This window comes from Henckelia pumila, chromosome 4 (assembly GCF_033568475.1).
Source record: "Henckelia pumila isolate YLH828 chromosome 4, ASM3356847v2, whole genome shotgun sequence".
Taxonomy (NCBI): Eukaryota; Viridiplantae; Streptophyta; class Magnoliopsida; order Lamiales; family Gesneriaceae; genus Henckelia; species Henckelia pumila.
The window spans coordinates 207645841-207672736 of NC_133123.1; the positions used below are offsets into that span (position 1 = coordinate 207645841).

Consider the following 26896-nt stretch of genomic DNA (forward strand, 5'->3'; position numbering starts at 1 on the left):
AAGGCCATAATCCTTTAGCATTTGATCCATCCACAAGAGTTGTGTACAACCACTTCTAACTGCCACCTACTCGGATTCAACAGTGGAAATAGACACAATTTTTTTTCATACTATACCAAGAAACCAAGTTATTACCCAAGTAGAAACAACCACCCGTGATGCTTTTTCTATCATCAATGTCTCCTGCCCAATCAGCATCACTATATCCTATCAAATTTGTGTTTGTTTCTTTGGTGTACCACAAACCCAATTCTAAAGTGTCTGCCACATATTTCAAAAATCTCTTTACAGCTTTTAAATGTGTGACTTTAGGATCAGATTGATATCTACCACACAAACACACACTAAAAAATAATATCAGGTCGATTTGCACTCAAATCAAACTGCCAATCATGCTACGGTGCAGAGTGTTGTCAACCTGTCCGCAACACTGTCCTTACCAAGTTTCTCACTCGACCCCATTGGTGTTTTTATATGTTTATTATTCTCATTGCGGAACTTCTTCACCAAATTCTTAGCATATTTACTTTGACACAGAAAGATGCCATCATTCATTTGTTTTACTTGTAAGCCCAAAAAATAGTTTAATTCACCAACCATACTCATTTCAAAGGTGGAAGACATGCACTTAACAGAATCATTCACAAGTTTTCGAGATGAAGCACAGAATATTATGTAATCAACATAAATTTGACAAATAATAATGTTACCTTGACCTTTTTGCACAAAAAGTATTTTTTCAACCTCACCTCTTTTGAATACAATGTTGAGCAAATATTCTGTAAATCTTCCATACCAAGCACGAGGGGCTTGTTTCAATCTATATAGCGTCTGCTTCAATTTTTATACGTGATCTAGGTGGTGTGGATCTTCAAATCTCTTAGGTTGTCTCATATACACATCTTCACTCAAAATTTCATTCAAAAATGCACTTTTAACATTCATTTGAAAGAGTTTCATTTTCATGTGACATGAAATGTCTAGCAAAAGTCGGACAGACTCAATACGGACTAAAGGAGTAAAAGTTTCATCAAAGTCAATCCTCTCAACCTGCGTGTACCCTTGAGCTACCAACCTATCTTTATTCCTCACAATATTTCCTGACTCGTCAGTTTTATTTTAAAAAAATTCATTTGGTTCCAATTATATTACCATGATCAGGTGGAGGAACTAAGGTACAAACATCATTTCTCACAAACTTCTCAAGCTCTTCATGCATTGCATTGACCCAAAATTCATCTTTTAAAGCTTCAATCACATTTTTTGGTTCAACTTTGGATATGAAACATGAGTGTCTTACCTGAGAGTATGTGGAACTCATACATACTAACACTATCATCTTTTGGTAGTCAACTTTTTCCTTTATTCGGGTTTTCATGCATCCTTGTGCATCTCCAATGATTTGGGACGCTGGATGAATCTTCTGAATTCAACTTGAAATATCTTTTTAACCATCGTACACTTCCTCTTCAGATTCCTCTTGATTTTTAGTATTCTGTTCATTTTCTTGTGTTGGTCTCAGTGTTGGGCTAGGTATTGTGCTGGATGGGACAACACTTGAATTCTCTTGGGGTGTGATGAAATCCAGCAGATCATCAATGTCATCTTCAGCTTTTTTCCTTTCAAATCTTCAAAATCATCAAATACAACATTAATGGACTCAATAATCGTCCTAGTCCTCAAATTAAACATCCGATAGGCACGAATATTTGAATCATAACCAAGGAATAAACATCTATCACTTTTTGAGTCAAACTTGGCTAGTTGCATTCTGTCATTCAACACATAGCACATACACCCACAGACATGAAAGTACTTGAGGTTAGACCTCTTTCCCATGAGAATCTCATAGGATGTCAGAGTAGAACCTTTCTTCAAATAAACTCTATTTGAAATATGACATGCAGTGTTCAAAGCCTCAGCCCAAAATATTTTTGCAATATTTTTGAGCTTAGCATTACCCTTGCCATTTCTTGTAAGGTACGGTTTGCGCTCAGCAATACCATTCTGTTGGGGTATCTTGGGGGCTAAGTACTCATGTGATATACCTTTTTTTCCACAAAACTGATTAAATAAAGAGTTTTGAATTCTTTACCATGGTCATTTCTAATTCTGGAAACCTTCAAATTAAGTAAGTTAGAAGTTTTTGTTACCAATTTCTTGAACGAATCGAAAGTTTTAGACTTTTCTCTTAAGAAACTTACCCATGCGTACCTTGAGAAGTCATCAACATATACAAATGAGTACTTCTTACCTCCACAAATTTCAACCTCTAGGGGACCCATTAAATCCATGTGCAGGAGTTCAAGGCAGCGTGTTGTCCTAAAGTGTTGTAACATTGGGTGCGACACACGAGTTTGTTTACCTTTTTTACATGCTCCGCAAACATAAGGTGTTCCTGAAATTAGATTTGGCATGCCTCGAATAACATTAAACTTACTCAGTTTCTTTAGTGCTTTGAAGTTAGCATGTCCTAACTTTTGATGTAATAAGTCTAGATTATCAACTTTGATATCTTTGCATGCAATTTCTTCTCCAAGTTGATAACAACTGTCTGCTGATCTGGTAAAGGTTATCATCGCATAATTGACTAGTGCTAATTAGATTAGCATTTAATCCCTCTCCATGTAGGACATTGTGAATTTGGGCAGTCCTTCCACATTCAAAGTGTTTTTTGCAACAATTTTTCCTTTAGCTCCACCTTCATACGTCACTTATCCTTTTTATTGTTCAACATAATCCGAAAGATACTTCTTAGATCATGTCATATGTCTTGAACTACCACTGTCAAAGTACCAATTACCTGCAACATCAGTTTTCAAAGAGGTATAAACAACATTACAGTTAGATTTAGCTTTTGGTACCCAACCCTTTTCACAATGTTTTTCTTCTTGGCAATGTTATGGTAAGTGTTGGACAACACTGATGACAACATTTGCTTGTTACTTCAGTACATGTAATCATACCTGATTTTAAAACAGTAAAGCTTGATGTGACCTTGTTTGTGAAAGTAATGACATACAAACCTACGATTTCTTTGCTTTGTTCTCGAAGCAGAAATTTGTGCTTTGGTGGAACAGTACTTGACTTAGTAATGATGGTTGGAGTATTTGTAGATTGGCGGTTCTCCTTGATGAAGACAGGTTGTTTTTATGACTCCCCCACTTCAAATTTGTTGTTTCAAAACCTAGACCAGCTTTGTCATCCTTTCTCATCAACAATATTAATTCCAACTTGGCTTTGCTTGAATTAGACCCGACAAGTGTAGCAGTTTCTTTGCCAAGCTCATCTTTGATTTTGTACAATTCCAAGTCCTTCCTGCTTAGAACAACTTCAAGTTTATCAACAACTACTTTCAGTTCACTATTTTCCTTTGAAAGAGCAGTATTGTGCTTGCTTCTTGTTATCCAATCAGCATACAACTCTTCATACATCTTTTGAACATTTTCCAGAGAGAATTTATCCTCACCAACTTCCTGATTATCCGTTTTTCAGTTGTTAAAGCATTCATGCACATAAGCTTTTGGCGAGTATTGTACCCACGTGTTATAACACTTGGGGCAACACTGCTTTTATTTTGCATCATGACAGTCAATGTAGTGTGAGCTTCTTCTTCACTTGATTCGTGATCTCCTTCAGACTCATCATCACTCAAGGTGATGTTCATACATTTACGAAGTCTGTTAGCACACTCGTATGCATAGTGGTCGTACCCTTGGCACTCATGACACTGCACAGAATCAATCTTCTTGGGCATGGTTGGGACTTTTCCTTCAGTTTTTGGTCTTGCTTGACCTTTGATTGATGACTTTTCCTGTTCTGGTCCGCATATCTTCAAAGTTCGTTCAGTGCTAGGAGTGACTAGGGATTTAGATTTCTGTCTGAACTTCTTTGTTTCCCTCATCTTCTTCAGATAGTCACCAAAATTTTTAGTGATCAAGGCAATTGAATCATATCCTAGATCCGCTTCATTAAGATCATGCGACCAATCAACAAAATTTTTGTATGAGTCATTTGAAATTTGAAGGGCAATTGACTTACCTTTTTCTTTTTTCTCCATGTTCATCTCTAGCTCATACGTCCGCAGTGAGTTCATCAATTCATCCAGACCTAATGTAGATGTATTCTTTGCTTCATCAATAGCACAGATTTTCATGTGAAATTTTGCGGGAAAAGATAGCAACACTTTGCTTACAAGACGTTCATTTGGTATTGCTTCTCCCAGATCAATTGCATCATTCTCAATCTTTCTTAGACGACGTTCATATTCATCAATTGACTCACTTTCTTCCATTCTCAGATTTTCAAACTGAGTTGTGAGTATCCTCTTTTTTGTTCTTCGAACGCTTTCAGATCCTTCATAATGCTTTTGAAGTTGTCCTCTCTGGCACAAACACAGTTAGTAATTAATGCAAACATATTAGAATCAACATGAGAAAATATTTCATTTAGAGCTTTCGCATTCTGGTTTGATGATTGAATTTCATCGGAACTCCACTCAGTTTTTGGTTTGAGTAGAAAGTCTCTTTCACCATCAGTTCTCCTTGGTGGACTCCAACCATTCAAAATGTGTTGTCATGCTTTTTCATCAATGTATTTGACGTAAACTCGCATCTTCACTTTCCAGACTGAAAAGTTAGATCCATCCAAGGTCAGTGGACGGTGACTCATTCCGGGATCTGGTATCTCCATGGTAATTTCCTGTTAAACACAAAAATCAAAATCACACGTAGTATCGTCAAGTGATGGCTCTGATGCCATTTGTAAGGATATTTGACGTCTTAACAGGAAATAGTGAATGTAAAATTCTTAGAGTAAGTGTTATCTCTCAGTGTTGTTAATAATTCAAGAAAACATATAGCGAAATAAATAAACTTAAATAATAAATAACACATATAATTTTTCACAAGTATCAAATACTTGTGTTGTGCCTCATGACAAAATAATCATTAGAAAAATATTCAGATTACAAAAATCAATACTAGTGATTATTTATGAAAAGCTATTTTTCTCAACAAGTTAAGAAAATAAATAACATCCTAAAAATCAGTAAAAACCAAAATAGAAAAACCAATAGGATGTCAGATCACGTATGCCGAAACTTTGAAACGACAAGGAACCACTCTTAGAACACACTTCACTTGTATGATCTTCAAGTGTTTCCAACACTCCACGGCAATACGATATACCAGCAACAATCGGCCGAAAATTACTTCAAGCCTTCTTCAATGATCTTCGATCTTCAAGCTCTCTAAAATCTTGCAGTAAACTATCTTTCTGTCTATCGGTCTCTCTGTTGCTCGTCTGTTTCCCTTGAATATATATAATCTTTGTGGTCTAGGAAAACTTTCCTTAATTGAGTTCTTTCATAAGATAGAAACAAGTGTTCATTAGGAATCAAATAAATTTGACCATGTGAACATATATTTAGCACACGAAAATATATATATATATATATATACATATATATATATATATATATATATATATATTATAATGAGTCTTAGAAAGGCAAAATCCTTTAGTAAAAGATTTGTTGTAAATTAGGAAAGAATTCTTTAAGTCACGTGTAAACACATTCCTTTCAATATTGTACCGTCTTTTGGATTTCTCTAAGATCTCCGAAAAGTTTAGAGGAATCTGAGGTCATCTCTAGGGGTCGGGAATTAGAAATCATATTTCTTAATTCCTTAAGAACTAGTGAAGGTGTCCTAATCCTCAATAATGGGATCAATAGTATAGAATATATTTTTAAATAGATTTGTTTGTTTGATAATTCCATATAAATAAAATTAATTTTGTTCAAACTTTCGTTTGAATTCATGAATTTAGAGAACACTCCTCCTCACCAAAGATAAACATAATTTAACGAATAATATTATGTTTGAATATTTAACCTAAGGCTTTGATACCAAAATTTTCTGATAATTCTCTATGCTATAAATGAACACAAAATCTGGCAGAGTACAAGAATTAAATATTTGTTAACCAAGTTTGGTAATATTATGTTTGAATATTTAACCTAAGGCTTTGATACCAAAATTTTCTGATAATTCTCTATACTATAAATAAACACAAAATCTGGCAGAAAACAAGTACAAGAATTAAATATTTGTTAACCAAGTTTGGTGGTCTTAGGGAAAGAATGGAAATAAATCTTTAGGGTAGGAATTTAAAAGAAAGTTATGTTTGAATTTGGGATTTTATTAACAATTTACTCTTAGATTGATTTTGGTTTAGAATTAATTTTAACTGATTTAAGAATCAATTTATTCAGCAATCTAAAATTAAAATATATCAAATTCTTGTAACTTAAGTATAGAGCAAGATTAGTTCCCTTCCAACAGGTCATTCGACCATTAACCCCTCAGCATTTTCAAGGCTAATATCTGCCCATGAAAAAGCAATGTGGCCAAATATAAAATATTAGCCTTGAAAATGCAGAGGCGGTAATACCCCCCCTTCTTTGTAAGGTCGAACGACCCCCTTTCAGCATGGAGCTAGAAAGGACCCTAAAGCTGATTCTACAGCCTGAAGTTGAATTTTGAATATCATTCCCAACTTCATAAAAAAATGACAATGATCAGAGAAAAAATATTAAATCAATCTAACTATTGCATTAGTTACATTGTAAATACAGAACACTGGAGCACAAGACAACCAACAAACTAAGCATTCACGCATCTTTCAGAGTCGATCCATTCCCAGGTAACTTTGTTTCACTCTAAAATATCAATACAGCTGTTTTGTGGAGCGGATTGCATTCGAGTCAAGTAGAGGTTATACCTGTTGCGCGATCGTTGGAAAATTTCCATATCTATTTTATACAATGTGTTCTTATCGTGTATAGCCCGGTTTACTTCTGCTAGCTCCGATTCCCTCTCTACCATGCATTTTAAAGCTTTAAAACTTGCAGACGGAACGGGCATCTTGTTCACAACTGGAAATATGACATCTGGTGTAACTTGCTCCCTGATTTTAAAAGCAGAAAAATTAAGATAACGTTTGAGATTCTGGGGCTTAACACAAAAACGGAAACAGTGTATTGTGTATATATTTACCAGCTGCCAAAAGATATCAGTCCGTTCCGTTTTATGATGCCACCATCTAAAGAGATTGCTCCGTCCCTAATGCAGGCTCGTGCCATTTTCATACACTGCTTGTTTTCATACACTTGAAGCCCACCAAAGAGGCAGCACAATAATGTTTGTCGAATACTAAGATCACTTTTCGTTATCCCCTGTGAATGAACTGCTTCCGTGTTTACCAAGCGAACAGCATATCCAAGAAATCCATGCGGGGTACAGCCATTTGGCAAGGTAGGCTCCTGCAAGGAGTCCAGATTTTGGGAATCACTCTCCAACTGATTGCCATTTGTCCTGAAATCGCAATCATAGAATTTTGGAAGTTATTATTAGTTGAAAGCAGAGATACTATTACTTAGAAGTAGAGATATTAACCAAGTGTAAGGACAATCTTTGTTATCCAGGATACCATTGTGCCTTTCTGTAGATCAGGTTTGGAGAATGTGATGACAAATTTTAAAATTGTTAGACTATGAAGTATGAATCAATTATGCCGCTTTTGATACCTTGTATCCTCTAGGCACAGAGTAAGATATCTTCCACTTGAAGATTTGCTAGAGAAACGAGTATCAAAGGATTCAGCAGCTGCATAGTTTTCACACACTATCGCGAGCATCTGATCCTCACCGAGATATTGTGCCAACATCCTACACCAGAAAATAAATACAGCTCAACTTTACCATGAATTCACTTACTCTAAGTTCAGAGAAACAAGAATTAACCTGCTAAGCTCGATGGTCTGAACTGATCCAAGAAGAGCTACAACCCCAAGTATGCCTTTTGGCCTCTCTTCCAATGCTAGTTTCCTAAATTTGCAAACAAAAGCCGACGCAGAATCACCTCTGCTTTCAATTTTCTGCTCAATGTAATCTTTTCCAAATGTGCTCATTGCGTCAACTTCTACTACAAGAGCTGAAAAGGAGTCCATGATTATCAAGAATGTAAAGAAAATAGAAGACTTCATACAGAACGAGCTAAAACAGGCTATTTCCACAACTTTTCTTAAGTATGAGTGATAGGTGTCACAAAATAACTGAGCTGGTGATGCCGATTTATTTTTACTGTGTTAAGGAGACAATTACTCCAAATGAAAAAAAATTTTGGACAAGATAAAAGGCTGGTATCAAATAAACAAAAAAAAGTGTGCACCTTTGAGATCTGATATATGTCGCTGAAGTGTTGACTGCCTCTGTCTTAGCATATTTAAATCACTGTCATGCTTACCAATTGTCAACCCGCAGTTAGCAAGATCATCCTCAAGCTCCTGGATCATAAAACTCTTCTAAGATATGGAAAAAGCAGGATATATGCACAATATTATCATGAAAATCAACTTATGCTGGCAACTTCAGACCTAAAACCAAATATCTGCAAATATAAATTTACCTTTAAGCAAAGCAACGAATGCCCAGTAAAATCTCCTCTATCCTGAGAAGCTAACCCATGAACTGGCAGTGTCATTGGATCTGAATTTTCAGTCTGTGCCTTCTGATCCTCCAGTTTTGAATTCTTTAAACTTGAATAATCCGAATGTAATATAATTTCCTTCAAACCATGCGGAGAAACATTAACAGGCTCGACATCTGGAACATCGAGCGTAGGTGTCCGCAGGGGTGTCATTACCTTTCTGAAAGAAGTTTTGGGAAAGAATTCAGGATCCCCGAAATCTTCATGATTCCCTACTTCAAGATTCTCTCCCCTATCATTTTGAACATGAACCTACATACAAGAATTGACTTGTGTAAGTGTGCCCCGACAACTCGAAAGAAGAATTGTTGAAACTGTCAAAACCTCTATATCCACTTTCAGATCTGGATAACGTGAGTGAGAAGCTGTAAACGTGAAAGTCCCTTTTCTCTGAGGAAGATTAATAGAGCGAACAGTACAGCGCCCACGGGAGAAGCTATATCGCACAAAATCATCCATATCCATTGAATCTGACTTTAGTGTAAGAGTATGAATTTGCCCGTGTTTCTCATTATCATTTATATTTTCATCCACAACACCATCAGAATTGACAATTTCAAACATGATATTCTCCAATTCAGAACCTGCTTCACGGTATTTGAAAATCTGTTTCCAAGATACACAACATTGTAGAAAGGTTAAAAAAAATAGTAAAAATGAAGCAAACCGACAGGAAATTCAAACAAAACATTGGGAGGTTTTTATGTTTAAAAGTTTCAAATTTCCCAATCATTGGTGTCGGAGGCTGCAATGAAAAAGGTTCAAACCTTTGACTCAGTCCGAAGTTCTCTTCTTTCAGTTTGAAACTCCATTTTGAATATAACTTTGTCTTTGGATATCACAGAGAGGGATACTGTAATAAGAACATATAACCTTAAATTCTAGTTCTAGAATAAGAGTGCTTGCATGAAGAATTATAAGCAAGTACATGATAAAACTTCCAGTGAAAAGAGCTTTATGGTTGGTGAATCAGAAAATGGAAGCTTGGTTCAGAATCCTAGCACATGACAGCATCCACTTTCTTTAATTCTAGTACCTTTGCTAGCACCCCTCAATCAGGCTTAGTTTTAGTGAGGGATTATTCGAGTCATTTATTTCAGATCACTGAAGTTTTTTGTTAATAATGAAATCGAAAAAGCAAGCTTTGAATAAGTTGGATAGCTGCCATATTAAAGTCAAACGTAAGGAGATCTCGAGATTTATTAGAAAATGGAATCATTAAGTTCAGGCTGAGAGATTTTGAAAACTATTAAGTTTAAGCTAGCAGATGTAGAACACAGATGCAAAGGAAACAAAGCACCAAGGAAACAACAGAAAAGGATAAAGCTGCCTACCATCTTTGCCATATCCCTTTGACACTTTAAGAAAATCGCTCAGGTCCACATAACCCCTGGCATCCACCTGTCAGCATAAAAAATTCAGGTTAAAACACAAATGTTTTATAATAGCATTTTAACGTTTCAAAAGTAATGTTGTTCCTCTTTGACTTCCATAGTATCATTCTAAAAAGCAGGCTTAATAATGCAACAAGAGAAAAAAAGTAAATAAATCTATTTAAATAATAATCCTTGCTTTCTTTTTTTTTAAATATATAATCCTTGCTTTCATGACCATATAAAAACCAAACTACTTATTCAGTCTTGTTTTAAATGGTTTTCTAAGTTTTTTGTCGATTCAATTAAGTAAAGCTTAGATAAGTCATTCAAAGTAAAGTATGAAGTGAACCTTGTAGCTAGATATTTTGTTATTACTCTATATGAAATCTAATAAAGCATTAGGTTTTACATCGAGTTTACTCTTATACCCAATAACTGCCAGTTGCAGCCAAAAGTTTTATTTTGACTATGATCCCCAGCATAGCAGCTGCACTTGAAAAGAGTGCCAAAGTTTATAGAGTAGTACTTCAGAAAATATACTTGTATGCTTGTCCAGAAAGTGAACATACCATTTTGTTACAATCAGTAACCACACTGCGAACAACGCAGCTGCCATCTTGAAATGAGAATCCATCGACTCGCAACAAAATATTCTCATCTTTTTTAACGTGGTTACCATATTCATCAAATACCTGCAATAAAAAGTGAATTTCTCATTATCAATACAATAGTAGCAATTCAGGTTCGACTCCATTTCAAAACTTCCGTGATTTTGGTAAAATATATCTTTATTTTTGTAAATAAATAAGAGGATTCCTCAACTACTCAATAATCATTCACCAAAAGCCAACCATTTTGGAAAAATCTACCATTGACCAACATAAATTTTACTGATAGAAATAAAAAGGCATACAAAAGAGGAATGAGGATCGCCGTACTTCGAGCATCAGTTTCTCAATAATTTGTCCTGGAAGCAATTGTTTTCTTAATTTTGGTGGATGAGTAGTTATTTTTTTGGGAGGTCCTGGAAGGACTGTCGATAGAAAGGCGTTCGAGTGAGAAATCAATAGGAGATATGTATTAAAAAAATTTACTCGTGTAATGCAGAAGCCATGAGGAAGTCAAAAAACCTTGACAAGGACAATCAACAGAGAGTGCTTTGTCTTCGGAGCTTATTTTCAAGTGAGCCTCATATTTTGGACGAATCTTATCCAAATCACGGCATTCAACAACAATGTCCTAAAACAATTTGAGCACAAGTAAGTACTGCACAGTTGTGAATGAACATAGATTTTAGGGGACAAATATAGCTTTTACCTTAATTATCATGATTGACTTGTCAGCTGTTACTTTCATGTGGCGTACTTGAGCAAGAACATGGCCGCCTTTGATAAGTTTGATAGTTGGTCTTGGAGTGCCAGTGAAAGGGATCCTGTTGTCGTATCGATCATAGCATGCTATTGAAAAACCTGAGGTGCGACAACCAACCCTGTCCAACAAAATTACAAATTCACCTCAGAAAAAATATGACTAACAAAAAGTTGAGCAATTTTTAGTTTAAGGCAAACAAACTACAGGATTTTTCTCAAGAAATAACTACAAAAAGATTTATACAGAAAATTGATGAGAAATGAGTATTGGAAGGACCGTATATTAACATTAAGATTTACTTGTGCATCAGAGCATTCTAGTGTATCAAACCAATGCTCATTGAGGAAATGTTGTTAAAAATTTTGGTTGAAAACATCCACACGTACACTTTTAACGACAGGAGAAAACCACTGAAAATTTCATTTATAATATTCTGGAATGTAGAACAACTATTCGCGAAACATATCTACTATACAAGGCTTATTATAAGATGATCAAGGAAGAGAACGATTGGATCACCACAAATAGAAAATGAAGGGCCCCACCTGATTGTGCATTGGGGATTCTGACTATGATTCACAAGCCTCCAACTACCAATTTCAGCCAATGCCTGAACTTGCACTACTTGTCGAAAACGTACATCCTTCAAATCAGCCTAATAAATTGAAGTTGCAAATGTAGAAGTGTATCACAAATGGTTCCACATCATTTTATTATTCAATGAACATAATTTTTCTCATAGCACTTACCAGTGAGAAATAAAATGTATATAACCCGGCTTTCTGAAACTTTTCAATTTTTGAACTCAAAAGAAATATGTATAAGCCTTGTAACCCCTTGTGGGACGAGGGTTTAATCCTCACAGAACAAATATGATCACTTTTGGTACTCTTTTTAGAAACTCTGAAGTTGACTTCTAGAATCATCTCATAATTTTCTCTCACAATGAACTTCTGGTCCAATCTTTTAGGACTGGAGGCAGAAGTGAAAGCCTTTGGTCGCACTACAGCCACAATTTTCTGAGGGAATGCATCTCCAGCTTCTATAACATCCGTAGGGAATCCCTGTAAATCGAAGTACATGGTTATCCAAACAGAAGCTGTATGAAGATGGTTGAGTTTTCTGAGGCTGGGTCCCAAGTGTGAAAACCTTTCATGCCACTGAGGCTTGGGGGTACCCTAAAGAAAATTGAAGTAGACAAGTAATGGCATCAACTAACCCCTCCAATTTCCAATTCTTGGCATTCTTCAAAACTTAGTAGATCAATGCTAGAAGGTAATTTCTGCCTATGTTTATCAAGTTGGCTTTCCCACTCAATATCACCGACAGCTACACACTGTTTCAAGGGGTGCAAGGGTCACTAACTTTTGATACACAAATAAAGAGTAAAACCATAATATGACCAATTTCAAGATACATGTGGCTAACCTTTTCCGAGTCAATCACACTAATTGGTAATGATAGAGACTCGCAAATGTCAAGGACATCGTTTCCATTGTTTGGTAGACTGCAACCTTTTCCTTCAGGTAGACCGAGTGGCCTGACCGAGGAAAATTTTTATGGTAAGAACTGTCACTAGTTCATAACTATAAACCAAGTCTAATAAAAATATCAATAAAGCTACCAACCTGCAAATCAGTCGAGCCTCGCCTAATTTGACATGAAGAAAAAAAATCAGATGATAAGGACAGTGAAAAAAAAAATCAAAAGTATCAGAGGTTGAATTTTGAAACATATCAATATATCACACATCAGCAAGTAGATCACATTGAAGATCACCATAACTGCCAATAAGAAGTATCGAAATAGAAACTAAGTCACAATCTCTCCTGATTGACACTGGACTTACCACAAGCGTCCCCCAGAAGCCCTTCAAGGATTATGTACTCTAGTGTAGCAAATACATTGTTTTTATGGCATCCAGCACATGCCCCCTTTAATATCTTCATCCTCTGACCTGCCTTCCAGCATGTCCCTTTTCTCTTAATCTCTTTATGAACCCTAACAACTAAGTGTACAAACTTTCATCATGTATGGTATACACATTCAAGAAAAAATAAGTCGTAATTTTCAATTTTATTATTATTATTATTATGAACATTTTAAATAAAAACCAGAAACGAAGAGGAAATCATTTGCTAACAATATATTGTGTTAAAAGTAATGTGAGCCATTAGATTACTCTTGCTAAACTTACCATCCGAAGACAAGCCAAGCTTTTTACTCTTTGGAGAAATAAGAATAGTGGGTTGATCCAGACCACTTTCAATTTCATCATCATAGAGATCATGCATTTCCGAAATCCAATCACTGTACTGTTTTTCCAGTGTTGTGAGAGTCAACTTCTTTCCATCTCTCCAGATTTCAATTTGCACCTCTACATGACATGAAAAATTATGTTTACTTGAGAAAATCTATTTGTTTCAAAAATATTTTTAAAGAGCAATAATAAGACTCAATTCAATGGTTGTCGGTATTAGTTTGTAGCAAGTTCAAATTTCATTTTTGAATATGAAGAACCAACAACTTTACCTTTCCCATTTACAGGGGTCCCACTGCCAAAATTCTTCAATGCATTGGTGTATGGGTGATGGTGGGCTAAATCTGTCTGTAAAATTTCATAATTCTTTATTTTAGGTGGAGCCATATTTTATATTAAACATTTAACTTTGACAGAACACCGAAGCAAACTTAGTTAAACAAAAGCACCCATCAAAATAAGGTTTCATTGTGCAACCGAAAAAACAGATGGACAATATATAACACAATTTATGTCATGATCTTAAACAACATATTTTTCATATAAATATTTAAGTTTAACAGATCATTAATGCAGACTCGGTTAACACAACAGCAGCTATTGAAAGAAACTCCAACATGCAATCATAACAATTGGACAATATATATAACACAAATTGTATGATCTGAACAAGGAATTCAGACATTAACTAAAAGTGGATTTGAGATTTTAGACCTTTTTTCATTTGATAGCAATTTAAAAACCGAATGGACATATACAATGCATAACATGTGTTCATATATGAGTAATGAGTAAATATTTTCCCTTTCACATAGTTCACACGTGTGCGTTAGAAACATCATTGGCTATGCAAAACATGTATTAGTACATGAAAAGTAATGGAGATTATATCTTCAGAAACATCACAGCCTTATCATCCACTAAAAATTCCACTTTGGAATAGAGAATTTGGCTCTGTAGCTGCCTTAATAAAATTCAATGAGCAAACAGAAATAGGTTAACAATCAAATGTTCATAAATTTATCAAAATGTTACGATGAAATCGATGTATTACGTGGTTCTAAACAATCTAATATGCAATGGATGATACTTGAGTTCATACCTTGGATGGTGTTGGATTAAAACCAGAATCTGTCTCTGCAGCCATAAAATTGCTTTCCTAAGACAAATATACATCCATGCCAAAAACCACAAAAAAAGAAAAAGAAATATCCTGTTTCCAAGACTGGGTTTTATATACCTATAAAACATTTGACACGGTAGCGGCATCGTTTCAGATTTTGGGCCTTCTCACCTTTCTTTGCCTTTGGTTCCATAAATGGAAGCCAAGTCTGTGGAAAAGTAAATGATAGGAGTCAAAATTGCATACTAAAATAGTTCATTTTATTTTAGTCCCTAAAATGCATGAAATTTTTTAGTCTTCCGTATTTTCATCTAAAATTTAAATTTTTGAGCTTTATGGACTTTACTCACATATTTGAGACTTCATGTAGGAAAAAGCCGGAAATTGGAGCTAGGGAAGGACGATTTTTATGCATTGGACAGAAGGCTTTGTGCCCAGGTGGGTGATGAGAAAAAATTGAGAAACAGGATACGCCTAGGCGGAAAGTTTCTGTTCCTAGGGGGAACAGGTGAAATTCGCCAGGTTGGAACCAAAAGTCATCGCGCCTGGGCGGGAGAAGTTGCTGCCCAGGCGAGATACACAAATCAAAAAAGGAAATATTTTTTTAGAAAAAAAAAAAAAAAGAAAGATGGGAAGTTTGGAATCTTGGAGGATACAAATAACTGAAAATTAGAGTTTGGAAAACTATTTTGGACGGCCACAATCAGGAGGGAAGGAAGAGACAAAGAATGGGTGTGCTGCGTTCATTTCAACATTTGTCATCTTTTATTTAATTTTTTTATCAAACATTAACTTGTGATTAGATTATGGATTCTAGGCATAGCTAAATTTATTTTGTTGGCATTTAGGGATCCTACCCCAAACTTTGAACCATAATAATATATCTTTGACCTTTGACAAGTGCTTGATTGTGTTATTGTTTTTCTTTGAATTATTGAAGCATAGCTAATTTCTTCATTATCTTATATTGTGATTGGTTTCGTATGGAAGAAATCACAATATGAACGAATAACATAGTCCGTGGATCTAAAATTTGCATGGAAATATGAAATTGGATACATGTTGATATTGATAGTCCAATAGGTCGAAAGCTAGGAGATTTCAAGGAACGTCCATGCAATCACCATGATAAACACTTGAAGAGATTTAGCTATTTCAAAGTGTCGATTTAGTTTAGCATAAATTGAAACAGTACGTTAATAATTTAGGGAGTCTTGTCAAAAGCACGAATCAATTGTTGAAGTTAATTATTTAATTCAATCAAGGGGAAGGTAAACCGAAATTCTAACTTATTCGTTAAATATTTGATTTTCAAATTTCCTGCATACTTGTCTCTTGGTGTTATTTGAGCTTGAGTTTCAGAAATTGTTTATTTTCTAATAGTTGAATTAAACATGTCATTTTTCGTTGAGCTTTGCTAACAAAGTTTGCTACGAAAAGTAGAAATTGTGTGATACAGTTTCTATGCACGATACTCGTATTCAATGTCATACGTTATACTATAACTTGAGTCGTGCACTTGCGATTATTTCGAACATAAAGGTTATAATTATTTTTAGATTTCATAGTGCAAGAAAAGCTCGAAATCGTAACATTTATTTATATGTTTCTTACCATTTTAATTATATATTTCTCTCAAGTCACTGAATTTGAGTGCAATAGAGATCCAATCATATTATTTTGCCAAGTATATTATGACACTTCAGAAAATACTCTAAAAGTTGCAAGGTGCTATAATAATTGTAAGCATAAGCAATATTCATGATTCTAGTTATAGATTTTCAAAAATGTAGCCACGAGGATACTCTAGAAACTTCAAGCTGCTATAATGATTGAAATGAATAAAATAAAAAAGCCTAAAAGAAAGTTGAATTGACTCACCCAGCGGGCATCTGGCAAGAGACGACCCAAGCGCCTGACAGAAACCCTGCTGTAATTATCAAAGGTCTCTCTGATTTCAAATCCATCAGCATCTAACTTATCAATTATTCTTGTGATGCTCTCCTCTCCCTGAAACCAACCAAAAGCGGATTAGTTTGGGTAAGAGCATGCTTTCATAATTCCACCGACGCTGGCGCATGCATGCAAATTAGCAACAATATCTAGAAACATTTGGAACGTATGGACAGGAGTTCTGCTCATACCTTAATTACTGGAAAGTAAACACACCTCAGCCGGGCATTTGCATCAAGAAATGATTTTTGTCCTGGAGATTTAGGTATCATATTTTTTAAGAGACCGTCGTACAAAATGAGACATGCAACATCAGGGCACTCATGCCATCACATGAAGAGTATCACACATATAAGTTATCATCGAAGCGAAAAAAACATGTGCTTACTTTGGCAAGTCTGTGAAGAAGCATCGTCGCTGTAGCTAAAGTGAAGTAGCAGTGTGAACTCTGGACCATTGCAAGAATTCATGTTCGTTATGGCTACTTCCCCTCCCTCTATTTCAGTTAAATTAATTCCATTGACCTGCTCATTATGAAAATTTTCTACTTAAAACCATAAGCCAAATCTTTGCACTGAAACTAAAATGAGTAACTCAAGTTTTCATCGAAATGAGAAAAAAATCATCCTTCACATCAATATCTTTAAAGAAAAACTAGCCGAATGAATGAATAAAAAATGACATGGAGCTCAGTTACGGCTGAGGAAACAGGGTTCGAACAAAATTGTGAATTGTGCTTCCATGAATACACAGAATTATTGAGAGCATCATTTGGGCATTTAAGCTACATCATGATGTTATTTCCGGAATCCCTTTGCAAAATTTGTTACGACGATAGAAGAGTGCCTGAATCCATCTTGACATTTGAACCACACAGCCACGACACTGACTGATTAAGGTGTTTATATTCAGAAGCCCTAAATTACACTCAATCTTGTTACATGGAAAAGCAGACAGTTAACCAGTAGGTGCATTCAATTCATGATACAGGAAACATCAGATAGGGAATTGCCAAAGGAAAACACCAAAAATTTGGTTCGAGTCTTAAACTCACCTGAAAATCAATGGGTGTGCTTGTCTTGCCTGACATTTCGTCACACTGTCCAACAGAATGACAAGGAAATGATAAAAAAAAAAATTTGATGGTAGAAATAGCCAGAAGAGCATAATAATGTGCAGAAAAACCTGAATATAGGGGAAGTAAATGTCTTTCAATTTGCACTGGAGTTTTTTTACATCCACGTTACTTGTTTTAGGCTCCAGTATGTCAACCTGTGAACGTAGACATCGATAACGATAATTCCGAATAGCAATTAGCAAATCAGAAACCAATATTCCCAGAAAGAAAGGAAAAAAACAAAGAAATATGCATGTGATTTGCCTCTTGACGTGTAGAATATGTTTGTGATCTAAAAAGCCCATAAAAATTAATCTTCTATTCCTTTAGCTTTGGTTAGCAAGGCGCTCAAATTTATGCTATAACAGCAAATTATCACAAAACCTTAAAACGCCAGAGTTAAGTTTTATAAATGGTGGTGTTAGCATGGCGCGAACAAAGGTTAAGTTTTAGTTAGCAATCCAATTATTTCCTAACACGAAAAAATTACAATACAATAATGATGAAACGTTAACCAAAATTAGAAATACAACATGATATCTGTCAGCTTGTGCAAAACTCTACTTCTGAAATTGGAAAAGAATGATGAAGATAAACACTGCATTTTAATTGGTAATAGTTAATTAACACTTCAAACTACTACTTACAGCCAGCAGGAGCTTTAAAAAGAGAGAAAAGGGACAGCGTTAGCAGCAACAATATTAATTATCAAACAAAAAACAAAGTAAACTTTTGCTAATAAAATTCGACTTGCTCGATCAGAGTTTAGTCAAGAAGCCAGTTGAGTATTGTCTTTATGAGCGACTTTCATATTGTTCCATGCAAATATCATGCTTTTTCCACTAAATCTGTATTTAGAAAACCTGGAAACAGTCTCGGATTTAAAAAAAAAAAAAAGACAAAAAAAACCGACTGTATCATAGATATGCAATGCTGCACTCTTCAAGTATAAATGACAATGCTGACCATGGAAATGAGCAAGAAGAACTGCAGAACTTCAATTTTAACTTTGCCTCAAAAACGCAAGAAGGTAAAAGATAAATAAACCTAGGATATAGCCCTATTATCATTGTTTCTACATGTTACTGGATAGATAGCACAATCCAGATAGTCTATGTCCCATACTGTGTGCATCTACTTCACCTTTGTTGTAGAATGGGATCGATGGATGTACATGCTTGTCATGTGGCTTAAGTGATCATAACAGTAGATGCAATGCATTTCATTTTAATAACGCCACGCTCTCTGCCTCTCCATCAGAACTTTATTAGCAATGAATGTCTTTCAGGCATTGCTCAAAAACAACTACATTGACATACTCTCTTACAGTGAAGCCACGAAATCAAAAGTCATAATGCAAATAAAAAATTATAAATAAAGGTTGACAAATGAATCAGCACTGAGAACTGAATAGGAAAAAATTATTGCAACTTAAAATGATAACAGTGGAGGAAAACTGTGAAGCAAAAGTCACCTTTGTAAAGCTTCCATGACGGGATTTAACCATTTCATCGTCAAGAGGATCTCTCATCCCCCCTTTTGTCTTCAGAGAATGACAGGAAAAAGTTCTGACTTAGCAGCTATAGGGGGAGGAAGAGCCATTAATGAAATCATAGAAATATGTCAGTTACCTTCCACTGGTTTTCTGTTCTTGAAGGGCTTATTAATGCCTCTCTTTCCAAGTGCAACGTAAAAACTTTATTACAGGTCTTGGTCTTGGATGAGACTACAGCATGCCTACACATGGTTGCAAAAATAAGATAAAGCTATTCCTCCCAGGTAGTGGCTCTTATTATTTAATATATTTTAAAGAACATGTACCACATGTATATTTTTTGCATTTCATACCTTCCTAAAAACATTGTGGCAACAGGTCCTCCATAGCCAAACATTCCAAAAAAAGGCTGCAATTCACCATGACAAAAAGATTAACGAGGGACTACAAAAAAGAACAGCAAATCTACCAGTTGAAAAAGATAACACAAAAATCTGAGCCTTTCATGTACTTTCCATTTCAAGTCGGCCCCCAAGAGAGTTTATTTTGATTCAAGGCAACTTCATGGAAATTTTTAATTCTTTCTTTTCTAAGGATAATCCATTAAAGTTGGACCAAGAGAGTGATACGTCTGCATCACGGGAACTTCATAAAAAAGTTTGAGCTGTTTACACAGAAGGGAGGATATAAAGGTGAAAGGGTTCAAGGCATTTGAAGACTTTCTCAATGGTGTATTGGTGATCCAAAGGGGAACTCATATGCGATGAACTTCTGCAAGGTTTACAAAATGTGTAAGATGAAGACCAGAACATGTTTCTCAAAATATCTTCTAAAAGAAAAAATCAAGTCACGCTTGCCAAGATTCATACATATTACCCTCGCATACTTAGCGACTGGAAAAAAAACTCATGTCCCTTAGGACCATAAATTTTATATGAATGGAGTACACAAATGACCACAAGGTAATTTATATCTTTCACAAGAACCAATAAGATAGTGCACGTGTTACTATCACCATTAGATATGGTGGTTTCCCCCCTATGGCTTGTTCCCTTTCTGCTCTGTGCATGGATGCTCCCATTTTTCCCCTGGATGATGTAAAAAAAATGAGATAATGGTGACGGAAAGGAACTTATCAAATCAAAATTAAACAGATAAGCTTAACATGATAGCTTGAAAGAAAATACACAACATTTTTAACTTGCAAAATGGAAGAAGCATAGAGAAAAACTAGTGAACCTCATGTGTACGTGTACGTTCACACTTATCGAGCTATCCATATTGACAAATCTGTCTGACCCCAAAAATACTTCCAAAAAGAAGCAGCAAAGCTCTAAACTAAAATATTGATTTGTTGATGAACATAGCTCTCAACAGATGAGCATACGTAACATTACAAGCATCAAAACAAGGAATGGACTCGCATTTGTGTAACCCAAAATAGTTTTTCCCGTCAAATGACTTGAGAAAAAGAACCGATTTAGGTTAGATAATATTACAAGAAGATTTACGAATCAAATTTCTTGAACAGATACATCTACATGTCCCAAGAATGTAAAAACATTGTACCACTTCACAATTTTCTCATTCACGCCATCCATTCCTGGTCCGGTGTCGAAAATAGAAATTCTGTTTCTACGCAATTCCACGCTGCATACAATGGAAGAACATTTGTGAGCATCAAATCATATGAGAAGATGAAGAATTTGATTTTAAAGTAAAAAACTAAAATAGGCCAGCTAAATATAAAAGAGATGCACAACAAAGAAAATAGACTAGTCAGCAGCTCTTTAATTTTATTTGTGCATATACAACAAAAGGGAGTGTTCACACGACAGTTAATTTGCAACCAGCAGAATTCCTTCAAATTCTTTCAAATTGTTATGCTCGGGAATTGAGTTTTTTCCTCTACTACATTTCTCGATAAAATTTTATTTGTTAGCATCCTTTTAAGCACGACTCTCTCCAACTTAGAGTTTGAAATCTGGATTTTTCCTATCCTATTGTTTCCCAAAAGATAACAAACCAACAGTTATCTAGATTCAAGTACGAGCACTGAAAAAAAAATGGCATACCTTATTAATCTTTTCTCGACTTTGCGATTTGACCACACAGCTTGCAATGAATTATCCTAGTCAACATATTAATACCTTTGGTGACCAACTATTGATATCAAACAGAGAAGCCAATCACATCAAATTCTTACTATCAAGTCCGCAAGGGCGGTTTCAAATGTATATTCATCAGGCAACTCCTTTAATAATTCCGTATCAGGGGTGAGATCCCACATATCCTACAAAGCCAAAAGTGGACAATCCAATAAGAAGACTACCAAGTATGAATCAAGAAACATGACAGCCAAATAACCCGTATCTCTGGGTTAGGAAACTCGGCAAGCCTCTTATCATAAAATAGCATAACTTCAAAATGCAATCCGAGCAACACACCTCATATGCTTCAGGCTCAGCCGAACCATCCTATATCAAGGTGAGCACACAGTTATGAATATGTTCAATGGAAACATACATATACTTATAATTGATTGTCTAAACATTATCTCACATTAAGAACAAGGATATGCCGCTTATTAGGCAGCAAATCACGAAATTTCACTTCAGTTCTGATCTTGTTCCCGTCTGCATCCGTAAAATGCAAATCTGCATAAGTCCAGTTAATTCCTGTTTTCTGTGAAGATCCAGTTCGTTTTTCAGTACTAAAGTACTCTCTTTTGACTGCATCTATAAACTCCTCAATTGGCATCTGGCTACGACGCTCAGTCATTTTGAGCTCAAGGGTCGTGCCATTGGGCAAAAGAACGTGAAACCAGAAATTCTTGCTAGCAAGAGGCGCATCACTTTCGACCTTTACATCTCCAAAGGGACTCTTTTTAGGCCTTTCTATGCTAGACTCTTCGTTAGGCCTCTTGCCCAGAATGCTCGGAGGTGCTTTTGAGAACATCTGCGTCAAGAAAAATCTCTTAAAATTAATACTTCATTAACTAGACTTGATCTTTCATTTTACTTCTTGGGCTACTCACAAAAGGGGAAGTCTTACATACTTGTAATCTACGTTCAAATAATCAAAATCAAAACAAGAATAGATGGACAAAAAAACTTCAAAAACAACTAAAACTTTCGTATGGTCATACCTCCATAAAAGTACATAACTACACAGCATCATTGTGATCGTAAAGCACATAACAACACATTATCGTCGTGATCAACGAAAAAGTTAAAAACACCAACAAAGCTCCGATTTTTACACAAAAAAACAAACAAAAGAACACATGAAGCTAAACCCATTTCCAAAAAAAAAAACACTACAAAGAAAATACACTCCCACACTACACGTTCCCTTAGAAATGGCTTCCTACAAAAACTTTTGAGCTTACCTTTTTCGTTGATCAACAACAAAGTTAGATTATTCCTTTCAACAGAAAAAGCAATGTGTTCAACAGAGAAAGACCGAGAAATTTGTGCTTCACACGGCAGGTAGCGCAAAAGACAGCCAGTGGAAACAGTGCATGAAGTTAAGTTCAGGGAACAAAAACAGAAAAAAATAAAAGGCGTGAACAGAGGTGGCTCTTCTTCGCTAACTTGCGCTGAGTGTGAAATGCGCCCCCTTTTTTCTGTTGCGGGAGAAATGATTGCGAAGATGCTTTACTTCATAGACCCTTGGCCTTCTTCTTCTGGAAATATTTATAGAGATGGATTTATTTAATTAATAAATCCATTATATGTTTAACAACAATAATAAATATTATATTTGTGTTAAGCAAACAAAAAATTAATTTAATTTCATTTTTTATTTAATATATTTATATTAACTATAATATAATATAAGGGTTTTTTGCAATAACATCCTCTACCCTTTCCGTACTTGACATTCATTTCAGTTATCGAGTGTAAAATTTATAACATGTAAGGAAGGTGAATGTCAAAAACAAAAAGTGTGTAAGATATGAATACAAAATACTCTATAATATACTATTATATAATATTGCATATCTCATAAAAATTGTTTTGATGAATCAATTCATACCAAAATTTCTTTTAATTTTATCCCAAAATTTAACAAATATTTTTTAAAGTTATATCTCAATCGACTAAATTTATCCCTATTTTTTCTCTAAACTCCGTACGCATTTTTCCGTCTAACTTTTTTCTCAAGTTTCATCGGTTTTTAATTCTTTTTAAGCATCGTATAATTTTTTAGTCATGATCTCATATTGCATTTATAATAATAATAATAATAATAATACTAATAATAATAATAATTAAATAAAAGCACATAAAAATAAGTTTTTAATGAAATAAGAAAAATAATATGTTAATTTCATTTATATAAATTATAGTTATTATTTTATACATGTAATATATATGCTTAGTCCACTAGTCTATATCTATACATCTTCTCATGTATATAAAGAATGTCTTTCAGACACTTTTTTTTTTAATCAAAATTGCTCATATATATATATATATATATATATATATATATATATATATATTACACTTTTGTTTTGTTTTATTTTTTTATATTTCGATATTTTAAATTACAGTTTAGTATCTCAATAATTTTTACAACTATGATGTTACTCTTATTTAAATATAAATCAAATTAATTACAAAAATATTATATAAGCACATAACCTGTATATCAATACACTTGTATTTATTGAACAAGAGTATCTTAGAGAAATTGTATGGTCTCTTGGTATGATACCACAAAATTAATCATAATTTCTATTTATTTATTAATTTTCAAATTTCAAATTATTTGAATAAAAGAATGAGTGGGTTAATAAGCCATGATATTTTAACTTATTTTTACTATTACTATTCTTAACCTAGAAAAAATTTATTTTTTATATCATAAATTGATTAGATTTTTTTATTGAAATTACGTTTGATAAAAAAAAATCAATTTTTCGTCACACAAAAATGTATGTGCGAATACACGAAAGTCACAATTCATTATTGGTATGGTCGGGTTTCACAAAAATAAAATTACTACTATATCCCTCACCAAAATAAAAATTCACAAATAATACCTCATTTTTTATGATATATAAATCAAAATAATCGCAAAAAATTATTAATATCCAAAGACAATTTTTAAACAAAAATAAAAAAAATTCTAATATGCAATACATGCAACAAGTTATCTAGTGTTCATAATATTTTTAGCTCGCATTCGAAAAAAATTACGCATAAAATCAATTGGTCTTGGTAGATTTGAAATGATATATGATGGTAATCATTTTAATTGCTTCAAAATGTATATATAATAAAATAAAATAAAAGTCCGTCAAAAAAATTGTATATATATAATAAAATACTGAAAGCATAAAACTAATAAAGGAAAAAGTGATATTTAAACCATCTGACTAAAATATATTCCAAAACATTCATTGCAAATTTAAATTACGAATCGAAAATCAAATTTATTTCAAACAAGTGTATCCAAATGCAGCCTATTTAGTTACTTACCTATTAAGAATTGGCCGTACATGTCAGTATAGTGCATAGTTTTTAGCTTTTTATCAAATTAAAAATAAATAAATATATATTATAAAAGTACTTTTGGATTTTTTTTTTAAAAAAAAAAATTGTAATTATTATTGTTGTTGTTATTATTAATTAAATTTGAACACTTATTTAGTATGAAGATGAATTTTTAGGCTGTGGACGTCGGCCCACAAACAGTCCCAACCCACCACTAGGCGGAGCGGGACAGGATGGGCCCAAAATTAAGACGGTTGGAAAAAAACCAACTCATACCACCTATTTTAAGTGGCAGGATGAGCCAACACGGTTGGCTTACGTGTAATTTAACTGGTTTAGGCGGGCCAACCCGTAACCTACCACAACCCACTATTAGGCGGGGCAGGACGACCCACCTTTTAGGTGTGTTGGGAAATTGTCACCCCAACCCACCTATTTTATATGGCGGGGTGAGCCTAGCCCGTTTTAAAATATCTGTTAATAGATAAATAATACTGAAATTACTAAACTAATTTTATAACAAGTGGAATAATTATGGATAAACAATAACATATTTACTTTGATTGATCAATTTTGTTATTGAATTATGGTTAAGTGACGAGTTACAAATTTATCCTTTGCTCATTATATATAATCTTATTTTTAGTTTGTATTGTAAAATTGAGATTGTATTTTTATTGAAAAATGTACATTATTATTAATCAACATGTCATAAAGACTAACTAGAAACCTCTTGTAATAACTCAGTTTCATTTTACAAGATTAATTGGTTAAACATTATTAAAGATTGATTAAAGACTTAATCAATATTAAGATATGAATTTTTGGATATTTTGTCTCGGGCAAGTTCGGAAGGTCCGAACGAGATCAGAAGATCCGAAGTGATCGGATCAAGCGAATGTGTTCGGAAGCCAAGGGTGCGATCGGAACATCCGAACGTGAGATCGGAATGTCCGATCGAGTTAGGCCACGCGCACTTGTGACATGTCGTTGATGTTTGAACACGTAGCTGCATGCATGGGATCGGAACTTCTAAAGTAGTGATCGGAGCTTCCGATCATGGCAGTTCGGAAAGTGGCATGCATGTGGAGATCGGAACGTCGGATCGGGAGTTCAGAACGTCCGTTCTCCGTCTATAATAAGGGGTCCAAAATTCAAAATCTTGCACCAATTTGGTATTTTTTTCCCTCTCTTCTAGTAGTGTTAGGGGCGGTTCTAGCCATCTAGTTGGTATCCGAAAGGTGGCGAGGCGTCCCCGGAGTCGTATCAAAGTTATGCTCAAGTTCTGGGACTATCGACATCAGCAAGCTGACGACAGACGCAGGTATAATATGAGATCCCTATTAGAATTAGAGAACATCTATTAGCTTGGTTAAGACTTTTAGATAAGTAATAGTGATACTTGGTAATCTTGACTTGTAGTGTTGGACTATAGAAGCTGGGATGTCTATGATTATTATTAAGGTACGTAAGTACTGACTGAGATTATCAGCGGGTATGCATGCTTATGTGTTGCATTTATGTGGCATGATTACATGTTATTTCTTTGATATTATTATGATGCACGTGCATAGACGATATTGAGCTTGTGTCTCTTTCGAGATGAACCTGTAGTAGGGTTACTCAGCCCTTGTTTGGATGGATAGACGCTGAGAGTCACAGTGACCGACCGGTCGAGCAGACTCTAGTGTTCTTGGACATTGTATATCCACGTCCGGGTAGGACTGAGTGGATGTACCCAGTGGTTTGATTCTCCGATGGTACTGCTCATATTCTAGGCGTCAGTCTAAGTAAGATAGATCAATATTCCCAGATATGGATAACCAATCATTCATTATGCATGCATCATATTAGTATGTTTACCCAGGCTTACGTTCTGAGCGTAGTTCGCTCTCGTCCAATATTTTATGTTTCTTGAACATCTCATTCGACGGGGCAGTTGCAGGTAGTTCATCCAGATATTTGGTGTTAGGCGGTGTCAAGGCAGGATTCCAGGGTTAGCCGCTAGGTTATTTTTTATTGTATTAAGTTAATTCGTTTGGGTTGTATTATTTAGATTTATTTACCGGTTGTATTATGTCGGTTCAATATTTTGACTTAATTCCGCAGTTACTCTGATTATGCTTATTTAATGTTTAATTG

At 34.6% G+C, this 26896-nt stretch overlaps 2 protein-coding genes across 2 annotated transcripts; both read right to left on the bottom strand.

The window, feature by feature from the left end:
• Positions 1–2759: 2759 nt before the first annotated feature.
• Positions 2760–4294, bottom strand: LOC140862678 (uncharacterized). Its single transcript, XM_073265711.1, has 3 exons — positions 3554–4294; positions 3188–3476; positions 2760–2803 (listed from the first exon to the last, which is right to left on the bottom strand). Exons 1-3 carry the CDS (start codon positions 4292–4294, stop codon positions 2760–2762), a joined length of 1074 nt encoding a protein of 357 aa, XP_073121812.1.
• A 2286-nt stretch (positions 4295–6580) lies between these two features.
• LOC140860356 (structural maintenance of chromosomes flexible hinge domain-containing protein GMI1-like) lies at positions 6581–22894 on the bottom strand. The gene is made up of 38 exons (XM_073263342.1): positions 22639–22894; positions 21810–22205; positions 21695–21724; positions 21454–21540; positions 21323–21378; positions 20817–20897; positions 20263–20335; positions 19601–19656; positions 19384–19489; positions 19227–19295; positions 17821–17907; positions 17690–17734; positions 17024–17159; positions 16827–16888; positions 16564–16692; positions 14800–14890; positions 14662–14696; positions 13832–13907; positions 13497–13676; positions 13149–13307; positions 12928–12949; positions 12728–12839; positions 12519–12635; positions 12049–12363; positions 11845–11954; positions 11246–11417; positions 11059–11167; positions 10867–10961; positions 10498–10620; positions 9887–9953; positions 9320–9405; positions 8877–9158; positions 8472–8804; positions 8235–8349; positions 7808–7997; positions 7592–7732; positions 7062–7379; positions 6581–6972 (listed from the first exon to the last, which is right to left on the bottom strand). The coding sequence occupies exons 2-38, from the start codon at positions 22203–22205 to the stop codon at positions 6720–6722; spliced, it is 4914 nt and encodes a 1637-aa protein (XP_073119443.1). The 5' UTR covers positions 22639–22894; the 3' UTR covers positions 6581–6719.
• Positions 22895–26896: the final 4002 nt, after the last annotated feature.

What these genes read in the sequence shown, in the direction of transcription:
- LOC140862678 (XM_073265711.1), bottom strand. Translation starts at nt 4,294, where the DNA reads ATGGAAGAAAGTGAGTCAATTGATGAATATGAACGTCGTCTAAGAAAG. An exon ending in AAAGCAGTGTTGCCCCAAGT is followed by an intron (nt 3,477 to 3,553) that starts GTTATAACACGT and finishes ACGGATAATCAG; the next exon opens with GAAGTTGGTGAGGATAAATT. An exon ending in GGATGACAAAGCTGGTCTAG is followed by an intron (nt 2,804 to 3,187) that starts GTTTTGAAACAA and finishes CTGATGTTGCAG; the next exon opens with GTAATTGGTACTTTGACAGT.
- LOC140860356 (XM_073263342.1), bottom strand. Translation starts at nt 22,205, where the DNA reads ATGTTCTCAAAAGCACCTCCGAGCATTCTGGGCAAGAGGCCTAACGAA. An exon ending in AATGAGAAAATTGTGAAGTG is followed by an intron (nt 20,336 to 20,816) that starts GTACAATGTTTT and finishes TACATCATCCAG; the next exon opens with GGGAAAAATGGGAGCATCCA. An exon ending in TTGAGAAACTGATGCTCGAA is followed by an intron (nt 10,621 to 10,866) that starts GTACGGCGATCC and finishes TTTTTATTGCAG; the next exon opens with GTATTTGATGAATATGGTAA.